Genomic DNA, 16,184 nt, shown 5'->3' with positions numbered 1-16,184 from the left:
TCAGAGATTTCCACCAGTAAACATTTATTAGACAGAGCGATGTTTTAAAATCATAATGTATGTAGAATAAAAGGTGTCATGAAGGGTTCATTCAAGTAGCTAGTATTAATGTGACCACTTGGCTTTATGGGTAACACCCTATAAAGGCTATTTTCAGGCACATGAATAAATACTTTTTAATGTCATGGTGAGTGAGACTTTAAGCATTCTGTCCTCTAGCCATCAGTCATGACACGTCTATCACATCACGGGAAAGCACCCACAGTTTAATTAACCTCACTGATCAAAAGAGCTTATCAAATTAATTTTATCCTCTCGTCTTTGTGGGTAAAAGAGAGAGAAGTGGAGAATTATTCAGTATTGGCAGAGGTTTGTACCCTTCACAGTGTTTTGAGCTTTGAAAAAAAAGCTTTTTGGCATTCAGCAACACTTGTTTTCACTTCAGGTGATGGATTATTCATGTTTTTGTTTGTGTTACATTTCAGAAATGTGATTAAAGAATTCATCTTCAATGTTTTACCAGACAAGCGAATGATGGAGTGTGGAAGAAGCAGGAGGACTTCTCTGTTCCTTCATCAAAGCACGACGACTTGCGAAAGTTTTCAGACTTTGACCTCACCACCAGCACACCACTCACCATCAATGACCTTGGGGGAGGCAACAGCCTGTCCAACTGGAGCCCCCACTCCAGCCTCAGAGGTGGCCACGGGAACCTGTCTGGCCCTCACAAGGACAATCATCCTCCTGTTCCCCACAAAGGCAAAGCACTGGAGGAGCTGGAACGGCGTGCTTTAGCTGACAAAGCTTTATCCGTGGAGGTCCGACTGGTAGGATTTATTTCTTTTTTATTTCTTCGTTTTCATCTTTTTCTTCTCTGGTTTCACTGCTCACATAGTCTGCATTACAGATCATATCACATCATAGTTACACCAGTTCTGCAACACCACATTGGCTGTGTGTTTATAAAGTGTTTAGATCAGTGTCTGCACTTCACAGGCAGCAGAGCGGGACTGGGAGGAGAAGCGGGCCAGTCTGACCCAGTACAGCGCCCAGGACATCAACCGGTTGCTGGAAGAGACCCAGGCTGAGTTATTAAAAGCTATTCCAGACCTGGACTTTGCTGCCAAGCAAATCAAGCCCTCCTCTAACACTCCATCCTCCCAGATCCCCCAAAGTGGGGTAGGAACCCCAGAGCACCGCGTCAGCAAGCCCCAGCACAAGCTGTCTGGTAAAGATGGAGGATCCAGGCGTGGCTCTGGTGAGATGGAGAGTTCAGTAAAACATTCTGCATCATTATCATACATCATTATCAAGGAATCCCAAATAGGAAAAATATCAAAACTGGAGATACAGTATAGATTCTGACAGTTAGTTTTATAAATGCAATACATTACTCAACATAACACTTAATATTGAGTAAAGCAGGTTTTACACAGTACACATAATATAATGTCTGCCTCATAGCTTGTCCTAATTTCACTTTAATGCCACTGTCACTGTATGAGTCCTTTCTCAAGATGCCTGAATTACTTCCTTTTCCAGATGAGTTGACAGTGCCGCGGTATCGCACAGAGAAACCCTCCAAGTCGCCTCCTCCTCCACCACCTAGACGCAGTTTCCCATCTTCTCCAGGCATAACCAGCCGCAGCGGAGAGCCCCTCATTCCTGGGAAAAGTATAAAGGTAAGACAGAGATAATTCACAAAATACATTTGTAATATGAATGTGTATCACATAAAGTAAGGATTGTGCCATTAAATAAATGGATTGTCAAATAGGTGTTTTAATTTCACAGGGATGTTCCTCAAATGTAAATATCAACACATTAGTTTTCCCACTTAGAAAGTCGGTGCTACTCTATTGTTTTGTAGACCTAAACAATATTCTTGTGAGATCAAAACATGTTGAAGCTGCAATCGTCGGAGACTGGCTTCAGATGTGTTAAAAGCCTCTTTGTGTATTTGCGATTGTAGAAGTCTGAATCTGAAGAAACTGAAGGTCAGAAGCCTCATGTAAAACTGAGGAGGACCCTGTCTGAAAACCCCCGTCCTGCGTCTACACCCCCTACACTTGCCTCTGGGGACAAGGAGGAAGGAGAGGAGGAGAGAATTGCTGCCGAATTGGAGGTAAACTGAAACATGGGATGTGTATTATGTTGATCGTATACTTAATAGGTTGTTGTTCAATGGCTTAGAAAACTGCTCTCTTTTTATTATTTATGTTACGTCCACAATCTGCTACTGGCTTTTGCGTGCACACATACTCACAAGCAGACATGCTTACCATCATTACCACATGTTCAAGCAGCAGGTGCCATATGTCCCCCTGCCCCTGGCACTGGGAGAGCCCAAAGATCACATACTGCTCAGTCACACACATCATCACCCAGGGCTCACAGATCACAGCCAGGCAGATGGACCCTGATGGCTTCTTGGACTGTGTTTGAGATGGCTTGCCTGAAATTTGATGGAACACAAAGTCAACAAAAACAGATTTTTGATTATTCAGTGGCTGTTGTGTTTTTATTCTACATTTTATGACAGCTTTTGAACCTGCCTTTCCCCTCTCCAGCTGTTTGAGAGAGCCCCACTCAGGCTCGCTCTTCCCTCTCCCCTTTCCCTGCCTGTTAGCCCTTGCAGCAGGAAAAGTGTACCCCCCAGCAGACTGGACCTGTGGCCTTCTGAGGCCCCAGGCACTGAGGTAACGCTGAGTGCTGTGGATTGCTGCCCTCTTAAGCCTTTTTTCCTCTTCACCCCTCCGCCACTCACAGAAACCACCAGCTACTGCTCAGCCTCCAGCCACATCCACTTCTCCTATCTCTTCAACCAGAAATTAACACAAAGTCTTCCTTCTGCATATAATATTTCTCACCAATTATAAATGTGTGTGCATGCTGTGTTTATGGAAAGTCTTATTTCCACACAAGCCTGTCAGTAATCAATTTTTGCAGTTTCGTAATTGCATTATGTGTCTTAAACTGGTGTGGAAACTAGATAACCATGCATAACCACCATATACAGAATGTAATTATTTGATATTGTGATCATTTGTATACACACAACAAAGTTAAACTGGCATTAATTATTTTTTGGCCACTTGGGGGCAAGAAAAACATTCAAACCTGCTGTCATATAAACATCACCATATCACTGGCTTATAAAGTTAACAGACAGTTGCATACACATCCAGCAGACAAGGAGCAACATTAGCATTCATTTGAGAGTTATGTTTCTCGCCACTTAATGAATGTAAGATCTATATTCCCTCTGGTTTGATCTTCCCGAAGAAAGTATTCGCTGCTCAACTTTGTTTATTAGCTAATTGCTAATTTTCTCTGTTTGTTGATGTGCAGGTAGCGTAGGTACAGAGTTTTTTTTTTTTATTTATCTATTTTTTTGCTGGAAATTTAGCTGCCTATGTTGATGATAGTTTTGAGCTTCAACCATAATTGTGCTGAAAAGCCAAAACAATTAGCTAAAGATGCTAAAATAGTTGTTTTATGGCTAGAATACTTGGGTGGTAATTTTTCTGTGATTTTGGCATGCTTTTAATGTTTAACATCTTTCTTCATCTTCTTTATTTGATGTAATGTGAAAATTGAGAATATTGATTAATGCAGGTTTATCTTTGCACAAAATAAAAAAAATAAAAAATAGTGTTATTTTGTAACAATGCACACTTTGCCTCAGAAAGCATCCTTGGCACATTAATGCACTTTGGACACAGACTTAATGCACATTGAGTTTCTTTGTATAGAATGCATCAGTCCTTCACAACCACATGAGGACATTCTGTGTGAGTGTTTTCTGCTGTGGGTTTACAGTTGATGTGGTGTGTTTTTGTGTGTGTGAGAGTGAGTTAGTGTGTGTGACCAGCAGTAAAAACTTGTGTCAAACAGCTGTCCAGCTGTGCCTTACCGGACTGCTCTAGACTTGAGAGAGAGCTGCATGGAGCAGACCACACAGGCAACACATCAGTTGCAACAGTAAGGAGCGCACACATGTTTACACACTGATACTTACGTTAAGAGATAGTGTTCTTTCTTTTGGTTGTCAGAGTCTGCAGTGATCACAAACGGAAAGTTGTTGGTTTGTGCTGAAGCTAAGAGCAGTTCATTGTGTTTAAATTTAAACTGCAAGTTCTTTACTTATTTATAGGGAAGGCGCTTGTCTCCTGTTCCCCACATCGTGTTGACAGAGTGTTTGCCAGCTTCGCCGACTGCCTCAGAGGATCCTGTCAGAGATTCAGCAAATGACCCTGTAGAAGAGAGTCCATCCCAAGATTGGACTGGTCACCACACCATCTACCAGACTAAATTTTCAAAAGAAAGGGATTCATTTGGAAGCCCTCCTCAGCGAGAGCAGCATTGTTTTAAGGATGATATGGAGTTAAAACACAAAGTTGCTCTGCTGTTGACAGAGCTGGAGGTGAGGGTGGTGTCTTCCGTTGAGGCCCAGGAGCTCTGCAGGACTATCGGAGAAGCTATGCAGATCCTGATTATCTCACCACAGACTAATGAAGTCCCTGAGGTCCAGCTGACTAGCCGGCCTCTCCTAGTGCTACTCCGAGAGGAAAAAACTGTCAGGGATGCCTACAGGCTGCTGTATTCCCTTTTGGAGTCATCCAAGCCAGTGCCCAAACCCAGAATAAAATCCTCCCTCCACTCGGGCCAGCAGAGCTTTCTGGTGGAGGCTCTAAGGAGAGGGATAGATACAGGGGATCGAGTGCTGACACTTCAGCACAACACAGAAATTAAGAGTCCTGAGGTACAGCAGAAATCAGTAAATATGAATCTTAAGTCCAGTGGGCCATGTAGCTCTATGGACAGTCTATCCAGCCAGAGCCAAAGAAAAACAAGAGAAGACATCCGATGCAGCACCTACAGGAGGCTGGACAGCTTGGAGGAGACTATTCGTGAGCTGGAGAACACCTTGATAGAGATCAGTGGCCATCCAACTGCAGAGCAGCTCTACACTGAGACAACCACAAAAAGCACTCCTGTACAGATGACAGGCAGTCCGACCTCAGAGACCAAGAAGCCACCGGTTCCACCCAAGCCCTCCTCTTTCAGCCCAGCATCGATCCAGGTTCATTGCTCACACCTGCTGTGCAGATTTCTGCTCTGAAGCAGCATGCTATTTCTTTCTTCACTGCTTCTCTCTCGGTGACTGTTGGAACTTCACTTTCAAGCTTCTGATGTCTGCTCCCTAACTAAATCGGCATCTAATTTGATTTGAAATCGAAAATATGTAGAAGGGGACAGACAACAGACTTCCTCCCTACTTGCCTGTTCTGTGATTAGTGCTGGAGCTGCTATCCTGCTGAGCCCAGAGTTGTTAATTGTGTCTTTATTGATCTTTCCTGGCATCTGTTTTCTGTCTGTAAATCTAGCCAATTTCACCTTTTGTTACACCAAACAGGCAATAAAAACAAATGCATAGATGATAAAAATATCTTAAATTTCTTCTTCTTTTTTCTCCTCTTTACTCGTCAGCTCTATCTTCTCATCTTTGTTCTGTCTTGAAATCAACTCTCTTTCCCTCAGAAATAGTATTTAAAAAATGATGTGTCAATGTACATCAGCTGTTGTGCTGTATTTAAACAAGCTTAATGGCATATTTTATGTACTGTGTCACATTATTATTGCACACGTTAAAAGTGACTTGGTGAAGTTGTTTCCAGAACATAGAAAGACGAGTAATGGGTCATTACTTTAATGTAAAAACATTATTTAAAAATAAATAAAAAATATAGAGCGAAAAAGTCAAGCTAGAAAATTGAGAGCAACTTCATTGTCAATCTTACTACTCATGAACCTGTATGAGGACAGAAATCCATCTCTTATGCCAAAACCAAATATCACTTCTGTCACGTTAATATCTAATGACCACATGTGAACACTAGTAGTTCCTTTCACCTCCAGTTGACCGTAACACAACAAAAGATGTGTGATAATCAAAAGACTCATTTGGTTCCTGTGTCAGCTGCCACTTCAGTGAGATGTCTTGACAGCTTGTGTAGTATTGCCTGTTGCTCTGAATGTAGCTTCCCACTCAGGGCAGGGCTGCAATAATTGACAGTTTTACTGTCGTGGTGAGTGTCAGCCCTCTGATATAGAGCCAGGGAGCATTCCCGCAGGCATGGCTGAGGATTACAGTGTCTTTACACATTATTTCATCACTCCAACTTCAACTACGTTCAACATTTCAACATGATCCTTCTTCCTACTCGTGTCCAATGTTGTGTACTCACCGAATTCACACTGACAAGTGATCTCCTTTCATTCCCCATTACACTTGAGTTTTTAATAAGCACATTAAATAAAGCATTAAATATACTGTATATTTTATGTCTGCATTTCAAAAATTCTGCGTTGCATAAAGAGAAGAATGGGCTCAAAAGGAAGACAAACAGGTTTCTTTGCCTTGAATTACTGCAGCAGAGAAAGATTGACAGTTTGACGCTACTACAGTTAATCTTTTATTAGTTTTCCTTTCAGCTAATGTCTCTGTGTGCAGAAGATGCACAGTTGGATGGATATTTCACTACATTTGTTTTGGTGCATATTAGAAACAGTCGACAGAGTAACTCAGCAGGAAAGATCATTAAGCACACTGCCTTGTGGATCCTGCGGTGAGGCTAGGCTACGCAACGTCAGTTTGATGCTGCGTTTCTATATTCTCGTCTTTGTCATTTTCTACTGATGGATTATGAAACTCTGTGAACTGGATTGATCAGTTGTATCAGCTACTGTACAAGCTCTGATCTTAAAAACCTCATTGGTCTCAGGAGACCGACTTGCTTGCTGGGACCAAACTCTGTGCTCTGAGTTAATGTGTGTCTGATGTGTGTGCAATGTGTAAACTAAATGCACTGAAGAGAAATAAAATGTATGAGCATGTACTGTGTGTCCAAGGTCTGATTCACACGTCTCTTGTCTCTTCTCTCCTTTCAGGGAGGGAATAGTTCAAGTGTTGGTAAGGTCCTCCACTCCTCGGCTGCCTCCAAGCTAAAGCACCTGCAGCAGAACAGCACAGACAAGACTAAAAGTGGCAGAAGAGAGGACTTCCTGAAGATCCAGGGCCAGCACCAGGTATTATCTTTATTTTTAGCTCTGTCAAGGCCAATGCATGCTTTATCTAGGGGCGCCTGTTGAGACGGACTGTCCGGTATTTTCCAGACACACTCTGTATTTAAAAAAAATAAAAATAATCGTATAAAATAAGTTTGTAGGAAAGAAGAGGAAGAATCCGCGCCAGGGTTGAGGTTGCCTTTTGCGGTGGTGGCAGACAAGGCCATAACCCTTATTTAGGAATTAAATAAAAGACTTGCACAGAAGAGGGGTATAAAAATCATAAAAGTGAAGATGATGATTGTTATAAAAAAAGTTTTAACTTTTTTTCAGTTTCAGATAGAGGGCATTTTAATATGCCCTCTATCTTAAACTGAGGCAAAGAGAGGCAATATTCTGTGCCTGCTATAAATCAAGAAATATGGCACAGTTTTGTTTTTTTAAATATATAGGCAAATTTGATGACCTTGTTCTGGATATAGAAACATGATTTCTAATAAAGGTGGTTGTACCTTCACACACCTCCAGCAAGAATGTCTGCATCTGAACAGATCAAGAGATCTAAATACAGAGCCATGCAGCCTCTGTATTTACTCACCAGATCAAGCATAGATTGGCCTTTACCATCACTCTTCACCTCCGCTCAGTCCTCTCCTTGCCCCACAGAACTACTGCACATCCCCACCATGCTCCACTCCTCAGTTTACATTTCACATAATGTGTAATATTTAAGATATCTCTTTAATTTTTGGGGGGGTTTCAAAGACCGTGGCCATGATAATATTTAAAATCAAAACCAGTTTAGCTAATGATCATAAATGCTTTGATGGAAAAGTCACATTGTTGTGGCAGTCTCGTCTTGAGTTTGTCAAAACGGTTCAAAGTATCCTCTGCAGGCTTTTTGTCCCACAGAGAGATGTGTCAGACAGGTCACAGTGGTGGAGGATGAGCCATTCAATTATCTAAACTGTGTTTTATGTCTGAAAGTCATGAGCGATCTCTAAATATATAATTTAAACCAATTAAAAAGATATAAAACACCTTTACTTAGCATTATACAGTATATTCCCATACTAGACCTGTTTAGGTCTTGCATTATGTTTTATCGCAGAAAATATAAAACTCTGCCTGTTTGTTTTGAATGAGAAATGAGCCTGGTCACACAGACATACAAATGCATAGTTAAAGTCCGGTGCCTATTATATTTAATTGTAATTGCATTAAAACGTTTAATTGCAGAAAACTTGCAAACTTCCTGCTGCAGCTTCTTTCTATACATATGTTGTTAAATGTTTGCCTGATAGCTCTTTTTATTATTATTTTTTTGGTTTTAATTTGCCAGCATTCCGTGTTATAAATTAAGGTAAAGGACTGGACACAAGGATGCTTGATGGCCTCTGGAGGGGAGGAAATTGAACTGTTGAAGCATGTCAGTCCAGAATAGCCAAGAGAAGATTTTTGCACCATGCCTGTGCACAGGGGGGGAAAAAAAAGCTTAATGTCAATGTAATTTGAAAAATAACAGGAGCAGTGGAGTGATCCTAAACCTCCTTACCCCCACAAAATTTGACAGAGCATTCAGACACAAATTCAGTCTTGAAGATTGCAGAGAAATGAATGTGTTAGGCAGAGAGGGAGAGATTGGCGTGATGGGGACGTAATGAAGCTTTGGTCACCTCAGACTGAGAAAAGATTGGGAGGAATCTCTGCAGTGCCATGTAATGATCGCCCCTTGAGTCACTGGCAATCACTGCTCATTCAATATGAAGAGGACAGTAACCTTTTTCCCCCCACCATTAAGTCTTTCACGTTTCCTCTTCTGTATGTCTCTTTCCGTCTTCCGTTTCCTGTACTCAGCAATTTATGCATGCTCCCCGTTTCTCATTTTCACTCTTTCCCTGTTCCCCCCCTCTTTGATTCCCTGTGCTTTTAAAGTATAGTGAATTCCTACACTTGTCTAATGAAAGCAAAATTAGTCCTATTATTTCATTATGACATTCGCACACGGCACACTCTCTTTGTCCACAGACTGCTGTATGTGTGAAAGCTCTATCCTCCGAGGGATAGTGGGCATTCAAAGCTAATTGTCAGCGTGGGAAGTCAGTAGTCAGTGCGTTTACCTGCACTTTAAAAAAAACTATTATAAGCCAAGCCATTTAGAGTGGCAACATACAGGAACTGCATGACGAATAACGACAATAAACAAAGAACCAGCAGACTTAAACCAAGAGAATTAACAGTCAGCTGTGGCAGCTTTCACAATAGCCAATAACTGTTATTTGTGGCATTTTGAAGTATGAGGAGCAGCAAGTAGTTGAGAGGTCAAGTACTGTAGTCCATTAGTGCACCAGTAAGAAACAAGCACAGGCCATTCATTGGGGAAGCGGAGGACTCAGTATACAACTATCAACCATCGAGGTCATACTATAAACTACTCAAACTAATATCTACTACTACAGATGAACAATCTAAACTTGTTTGGAGCCCCAATGTGTTCAATATTAAATACATGGTTATGAAATAAATAATCACAAAAATAAATTGTGTGAAAAATAAACAGAAATTTAAAGAACTATTTGTAAAATGATTAAAACTGAAGTGATTATTATGAATATATGTATACATATATATATATATATATATATATATATGTATACACTTAAGTGTACTTACTTACTCTTAATTAAGCTAGCAAGCCTTACAACTGCTACCAGTTTCAACAAGTTAGCTACTGTATAGCTAGAACAGCAACAATGTCAAAGTAATTCTGTATCAACTTGATTGGCTGAAAGGTGAGAGGGCGGTGCAAACACCACTTATATGAAAGTGACAGTATGAAATAATAAAAAATGGCATTGTCAAATAATTTACATGAAATAAAAGTGTAATTGGAAAAAATGAACTTTCGAGCCAGTAAAAAAGCCTTTACAAGAAAGTGGTTGACAACAGATGTACCCAAGGTTGAAGATTGGTTTGAGGTTATCCACGACATAAATGTGATGGAGAAGCTCACTTTTACTGTAAGACTTGAAAGAGATAAATTTAAAAACTGTTGGGCATCCTGGGTTAAATCGATATCCTCACTTAGATCAGACTTTACTTAATTTATGATGATCTTCATCTTTTTTGTGCTGTATTATGTACACCAATGTGTTCCTAATAACAATTTTAATAAAAAACAAGCAAACATCTTAAAAGGAAAATGTCTAATGAAATCAAAATGATGATGATGCAGTTAAAGCTATAGTGCGTAGTTTCTGTCTCCCCCATGAGGAATTCTAAGTAATGACAACAACACTGTCGGCACATCCACAAGCCTTCCATGATCGCGTACATGCCCCCACCCCTCCTCCATGCAGTTGCTAGTATGCAAGGAAGACACGGAGGATTAAAAAAACATGATGGACTCTTCAGAAGAGGTCATTATCTTCACTCGAGTTTCTGCGCCAGAAAGTCGCCGGACGACACTAGTTTCTGAACATACCATACTGAGAAATACAGAGAGAGTTGTGTGGAGCTTTGTAGCAACTCATTTGGCAATGGCTTGAATTTAACGGATGTTCACTAATATCAAAAAGTTCTGCACTAAAGCTTTAAATTCTGATACTACAAAATGAGTGATGAAATAACATAACATAATAATATGAGTTTAATTATGTCTTGAATTCTTGGTTTATTTATATATTTCACATATAATTTCATGATTAATTTATAATGTCTTTATTTATTATTGAATACACAAACTCTGTTAACCATGCAGTGCCATGTACTGTAGCATGAGCTTGGTTGGAAATGCCAACACAAATGGTATTCAAATCTTAATGAAGCACGATGCTAGCATTGCGTTATTGGTTTCCACAAGCGGTTGCTTTTAAAATCACTCCTTCTCTATCCGATTCCTGACATCTTTAATGTCAAAACAAGAAAACGGCACAGATCCTGACAATTTAGCTTACAGATGGATAGAGCAAACTCTGTCTTGTACTTAATTTAAAATTCTGGATAATGAAAAGGCTGAGCATGGACTATGCTGGAAAAACACACTGATTATCTGCAGCTCATCTCATCAAATTATCAAACCGTCTGGCTCATTTGCATACTGCCTTTAAGTGCTAATTAAGAACTTTCCGATGTTCACTTCACCTGGTGTTTTTTTAACCCGTCACTGACATTGTGCTTGTGATCTTTTTGAAGAGAAATCCTAATTATGGCAGCTACTTTTTCACAACTAAAACACAAGCAGGTTATTTTTTAAGTATATTTGTGCAAAATGTGTCAAAACAGTCAGTCATCAGCATCTGTCTTTCTAGGATCCACATATTATTTAGGCCTTATTATTGAGCTGTAACCTTGAAATTATCCCTATTTAGGGTAAGCCACCATAGTGCTTGCCCTCACTTCATTTCTCCCTCAAACTCGCACATGTTGATCACACTTTTGACTGATACTGTTGTTCTGACAATCAGACGTGCCCACCGTGGGTGACCTCTCTGCTCGGCCCACAGATGAAGGTAAAGGTGTCTCTTCTCTTAAACCTTTCCTGGATATAATTCCCTAAATGTGACCCCAAACCTTTACCCGAGTTCCAGTTCCCAATGGTGTTTTCTCTTTTTGTTTCCTCTGGCCAAACGATTACTGACATTTCTAGGGCATTTTGAACTCAGAAGAATTAACATACCACTTCAGAGTCTCTCAGTGGTCCCACCCTCAGCTTATACGACAATAGTTCTATATATATTTATACCTTTTTAGCATCAGTGGCATTATCCACCAATACAGATGAAAGGCAGCTAGTGCACATTAACATGTCATGAAACCAGCTGGAGGGAAAGTTAAACATTTTAAGACATCACTGTTTATCATTTGCAATCAGCTAAAATAAGATGCACTGGCAGCACATTTTGGTTTGATGTTAGTCCTGTGTTTAGCATTGCCAATTTCAAGTTACTCAGTTGTTTTTCATCAATATAAAATATGCTGACTGAATGAACATTATGCCGTTCAACCAATCATAATTTGGGATCCCTCCTGGACATGCTCCTGCAAATAATGTGGTCCAAACATACTTTATTATTGGAGCAAAAAACAAAAAAGCATTATGCTCAGTTGTTTTTTTGCAGAGCATCAGGTATTTTTGTTAGTTTAGGCTCTGATGTTATCTGTGTGTGTTAAAAGTAACAGAGGCTTTCTGATGGTGCTCTGTGCCACTGTGCCCAGGCTGCCTGCTAACTAAAGCTTTACTAGAGCATTCCAAGCATTAGGATCTTTCGAATCAATGTGCTGGATAAAAACACAGTTCAAAGCCACAATTTCTCCCCATTTGCCTTGACACAGATCAAGGAGGGCATGACAATGTGAATCACTTTCACACTGCAAAACCCGATTTCCATTTCCCATTTGGCCTCTTATTACTTCTGGTGGTAAAACAGGCTAGTTAAAGGTGTAGGGTGTGATGTGGGGGTTGTGAAGACCTTTCCTGGGAAGCTGTCGTTTGGCAGGCAGCTCCAGTGTGCGTGAGATGAAGGGCAAGGTGACTACTCTGCTGCACTCACAGACCAGAATAAATGTGTCGGCCAGGCTTGAGAGGAGTTCCTCAAGCAGAAGGAACAGCCCCGCTCTCTGGGGACGGTTGGCAGCACAGGCTCTGGAACTGCAACAGAGCAGGTGAAATGCCTCCTAGCAGCACAGTGTAGACTAGCACACCTGCTCACCTTCCATACAGAACTAATCCCCATAATCCCTACACAAACACCTTTTAAAACTTTTAGAGCCGCTGCAAAAACTCTCCTCCTGTTGTTTCTTATGAAATGCGTAAATAAAAACCTGCCTGAAGTGTAAAAAGGTTTACAATAAAAAGCGAAGTTTGGCTCTTTCTCGCTCTTATCTCAACCCTGTCATCACTGTATGTATGCATTTTGTTTGGTCTGCCCCCTGACGATAAAACTTACAAACTGTTTCTGTTTGATGCATTCACCGTAGTTCCACCTGCAAAAAAATACATATTACATACATGTTGTGACAAATGTGTGACCCACAAGTTTCATACTGTTGGAACAGTGCCATCTACTGACTCATTCCAGCATTACACAAAAGGATGGGACATGTGATGTTGTCTGTCCATCAGTATATTTTGCATTTTTTAATGAGTAAAAATCATTAAAACGTGCCAAGATAAAGGTGGTCAACACCAGTGTAATCTACATTGTCACTTAGTGTTGCACCCTATGCCAAAATGTGGGTTTATCAATGGTTTGTTCATCATGTGTAGATGGCAGCCTGTCTCATGGTTTCCACCACACATGCTGATATCAACCTGAATAACGATCTCCTGTGTTTGTCTCTTGTTCTGTTCTCACCTTTCCCTCACCCTCCCACCCCTTACCCCTCCACTACACATTTCTTCTGATACGTCTTCCTGCGGTCAACCTCACCCATCCTGCCACCATGTGTGAACCTGTGCCGTCCTGCACCCCCCCGGCCTTCCCACCTACTGTTTCCTGTGACCCTGCAGCAGTGAGCGACCTGTCCTTTTCCAGCCTCTTCAGCCTCCTTTTCCTTCTGTTTACCTGACTAGAGAGCTACACACATCCATCTGCCCTATTTACTTGATCAGCTTCTTTCACATCTCCAGTGTTTACTCCAAAATATACACTGAACCCCTGTGTGTGTGTGTGTGTGTGTGTGTGTGTGTGTGTGTGTGTGTGTGTGTGTGTGTGTGTGAGAGCGTGAGCAAGCATGCATGCACATGTTTGACTGTAATGGTAGGGGAAGGTGCTGCAGGGGACACTGCCTAACAAATTTTAAGACTTTATGATAAGACGTTCATGATTTTTCATTTGATCCCTTAAAACCTCCATTCCCCCTTGCCCCACTTCTGTGTCCCCGCTCTACCTGAAGGCCTTGGGGACCAACAGCACCAGTGGCAGTATTGAGCCATACCTCTCTGGTATCAAAACAGGAATTTTCTCAAGCCGAGTGCCCTCTCCTGCAGCAGCATTTGCCCCTGGCCTGAGGAAGTATCCCCAAGAGGGGTCAGTGCCCTCCCTGACAGCCTCCTCCAGCCAAGCGAAGGCCTTGCTGGCAAGCCTGTCTGCCTCCGGCCTGAGTGCTGAGGCCCTGCTCCTCTCCTCCACCCTCCGTCATCGCCGCCTTCTACGTGAGCAGCGAGCCTCCTCCTTGCCCCTGCCCAGCAGCCAGTCCTCCCCTCCTACTCCCACTGCTACCTCCCCTCCTCTTCCTCTTCACCCACCACCTCTACTCCTTCTTTGTCTCCCTCCTCTCCCACCCCTTTGCGTTCCTTTACCCTCTCTTCTGCGGTTCCCAAGCCCAGCGGTTGTAGCTCCAGCCTCAACACCTGTAAGGAGGGGGCCAGCGAGAATGTGAGTAAGGGCTTTGCCCCTGGCAACTCCCGGTAATAAAGATGAGGATGAGGACATGGGAGAATTCAAGCACGGTCACATCATGAAGAGAAAACAACTACAATAAGGACAATTTCAGCATTTTTTTCATGGGTTTTTTCGTCCTCTTGGTTTTCCTCTCTACTTTTGGCCTCACTCCAGTATGCAGTCTTCATATTTCCATGGCAGAAACTACCGTACTGTAAATTTCTAGAATGTGACTTTTATCATAGAAATAAGAGCTGCAATAATCACCAAGTGAGTCCAGTAGTTGTGTGTGTTAATATTGCTCTCACTTACCTGTATCACCTGGCAGAATGTGCTCAGCAAAAAGAAAATCTAAAGTAGATCAAGGTGATGATTGTGGTTTCAATTTCTGTTTTGTTAAAAGGCATTTCTCTGGCTTTTCTTGCATCCCCTGTGTTTTAAACTCTGAACTGGTGCTATATTTTCCCCTCCGTTTGTACACACTGTGTAAAAGGTTTACATGAGTGTCCTCACTCTGTTTTGCTTTGTTGCAAGTGTACATTCCACTTTCTGACTTTGATTTTATGTCACACTGTTTGAATATTTATATACATCACTACAGAATGAGATCCTTGCATCAGAAATTACGAACAATTATAGGACATTTTCAACTTAAAAATTAGGGCGTATTCACAAAAGCACATTGTAGGGAGCACATTTCTATTTAAAACAGAACCAGAAGGTACAGTTACACAAACAGAAGGAATGGATGCAAATGGTGAATTGTATAGATATTGAATTCATGTATATGTGTATTTACTAGTTAATTATGACAATCAGGATGTTTCCGCAGTAGCATCTTATAAGTTGATCTGGCATTTAAGCACCTAACATCACAAACCTTCCCAAAGACTTAAGCACACACAGTGATGAATAACACACAATCTCTCACACATTCTGCACTTGTAAAGCCAAGCTGTTTGCAACAGCAAGTCTTGTGTGATGATTAATGTTCACATCCATTGCACCAATGATAAAGAGCACCCTGATAAGATATATACCACATCGACCAGAACATGGTTTCACTCTTTAAGGAATCTGATCTACAGAGTGACGGATCAAGTGGTTTCATTTGGGACACTTGTTTCTTTTAAACTTCAAATTTATTCAGATGAGAAGCAGCTTCCAAAGTTGTCAGCACCTTCTTTGAACAAGAACAAAATGTATCTTTCAATGCAGTGAATCGATCACACTTCAACATCTATTAAACCGTTTCAACTCTTGAGCAGTGTTTGAAAGATAAAGAAAGTTGATCAGCACATATTTATAGACTTCAGATATAGCTTGACCCTTAACAGCCCTAAGATGAGAATATAAAAATATAAAGCAAGCACAGTTTCCTCTTAAACACCCTTTCCTCTAATTTTGATCTTGTGAATCTGCTTAAATATGACAAGCACAAAGCTACAAATGTTCCTTGAAGGAAGAACAAAAACATCCCTGCATATTTAAAATACTGTACGTTAGATTTCCGATATTGCTGTTGCCTCATTTGGTTTTATTTCCTGCATGTTGAAACAGTTATGAATGTTAGGCCTTAGGTGTGCCTCAATGACGGTAGTTGAAGTTCTAACTATTTATAGCACATCAAAGGCCTGTCAGTGATTCCCTACGTGTGAACCCCGCACAAGGAACCATTTTGAAGCTCCCTGTCCTGTGTTATTGCCTTAGGGCTGCCCACTGGGGAGG

General features: G+C 41.2%; 1 protein-coding gene across 6 annotated transcripts in view; it reads left to right on the top strand.

The window, feature by feature from the left end:
- Window positions 1–14,012, top strand: part of srcin1a (SRC kinase signaling inhibitor 1a) — a 44,757-nt gene extending 30,745 nt beyond the window's left edge. For 3 of the 6 annotated variants that reach the window (XM_078270463.1, XM_078270466.1, XM_078270464.1), the window contains 8 exons: window positions 524–827; window positions 997–1,258; window positions 1,543–1,682; window positions 1,973–2,125; window positions 3,898–3,984; window positions 4,157–5,086; window positions 6,955–7,092; window positions 13,583–14,012. In XM_078270463.1, the coding sequence (XP_078126589.1) occupies window positions 524–827; window positions 997–1,258; window positions 1,543–1,682; window positions 1,973–2,125; window positions 3,898–3,984; window positions 4,157–5,086; window positions 6,955–7,092; window positions 13,583–13,588 (2,020 nt within the window). In that variant the 3' untranslated portion in view covers window positions 13,589–14,012. Of the gene's footprint in view, window positions 1–523; window positions 828–996; window positions 1,259–1,542; window positions 1,683–1,972; window positions 2,126–2,570; window positions 3,871–3,897; window positions 3,985–4,156; window positions 5,087–6,954; window positions 7,093–13,582 lie in introns of those variants that run through there. The other 3 variants (XM_078270468.1, XM_078270465.1, XM_078270467.1) reach the window with 3 other exon arrangements.
- The last annotated feature ends 2,172 nt before the right edge of the window (window positions 14,013–16,184 follow it).

This window comes from Sander vitreus, chromosome 15, assembly GCF_031162955.1.
Source record: "Sander vitreus isolate 19-12246 chromosome 15, sanVit1, whole genome shotgun sequence".
NCBI lineage: Eukaryota > Metazoa > Chordata > Actinopteri > Perciformes > Percidae > Sander > Sander vitreus.
This window is presented reverse-complemented; position numbering and strand designations above follow the sequence as displayed.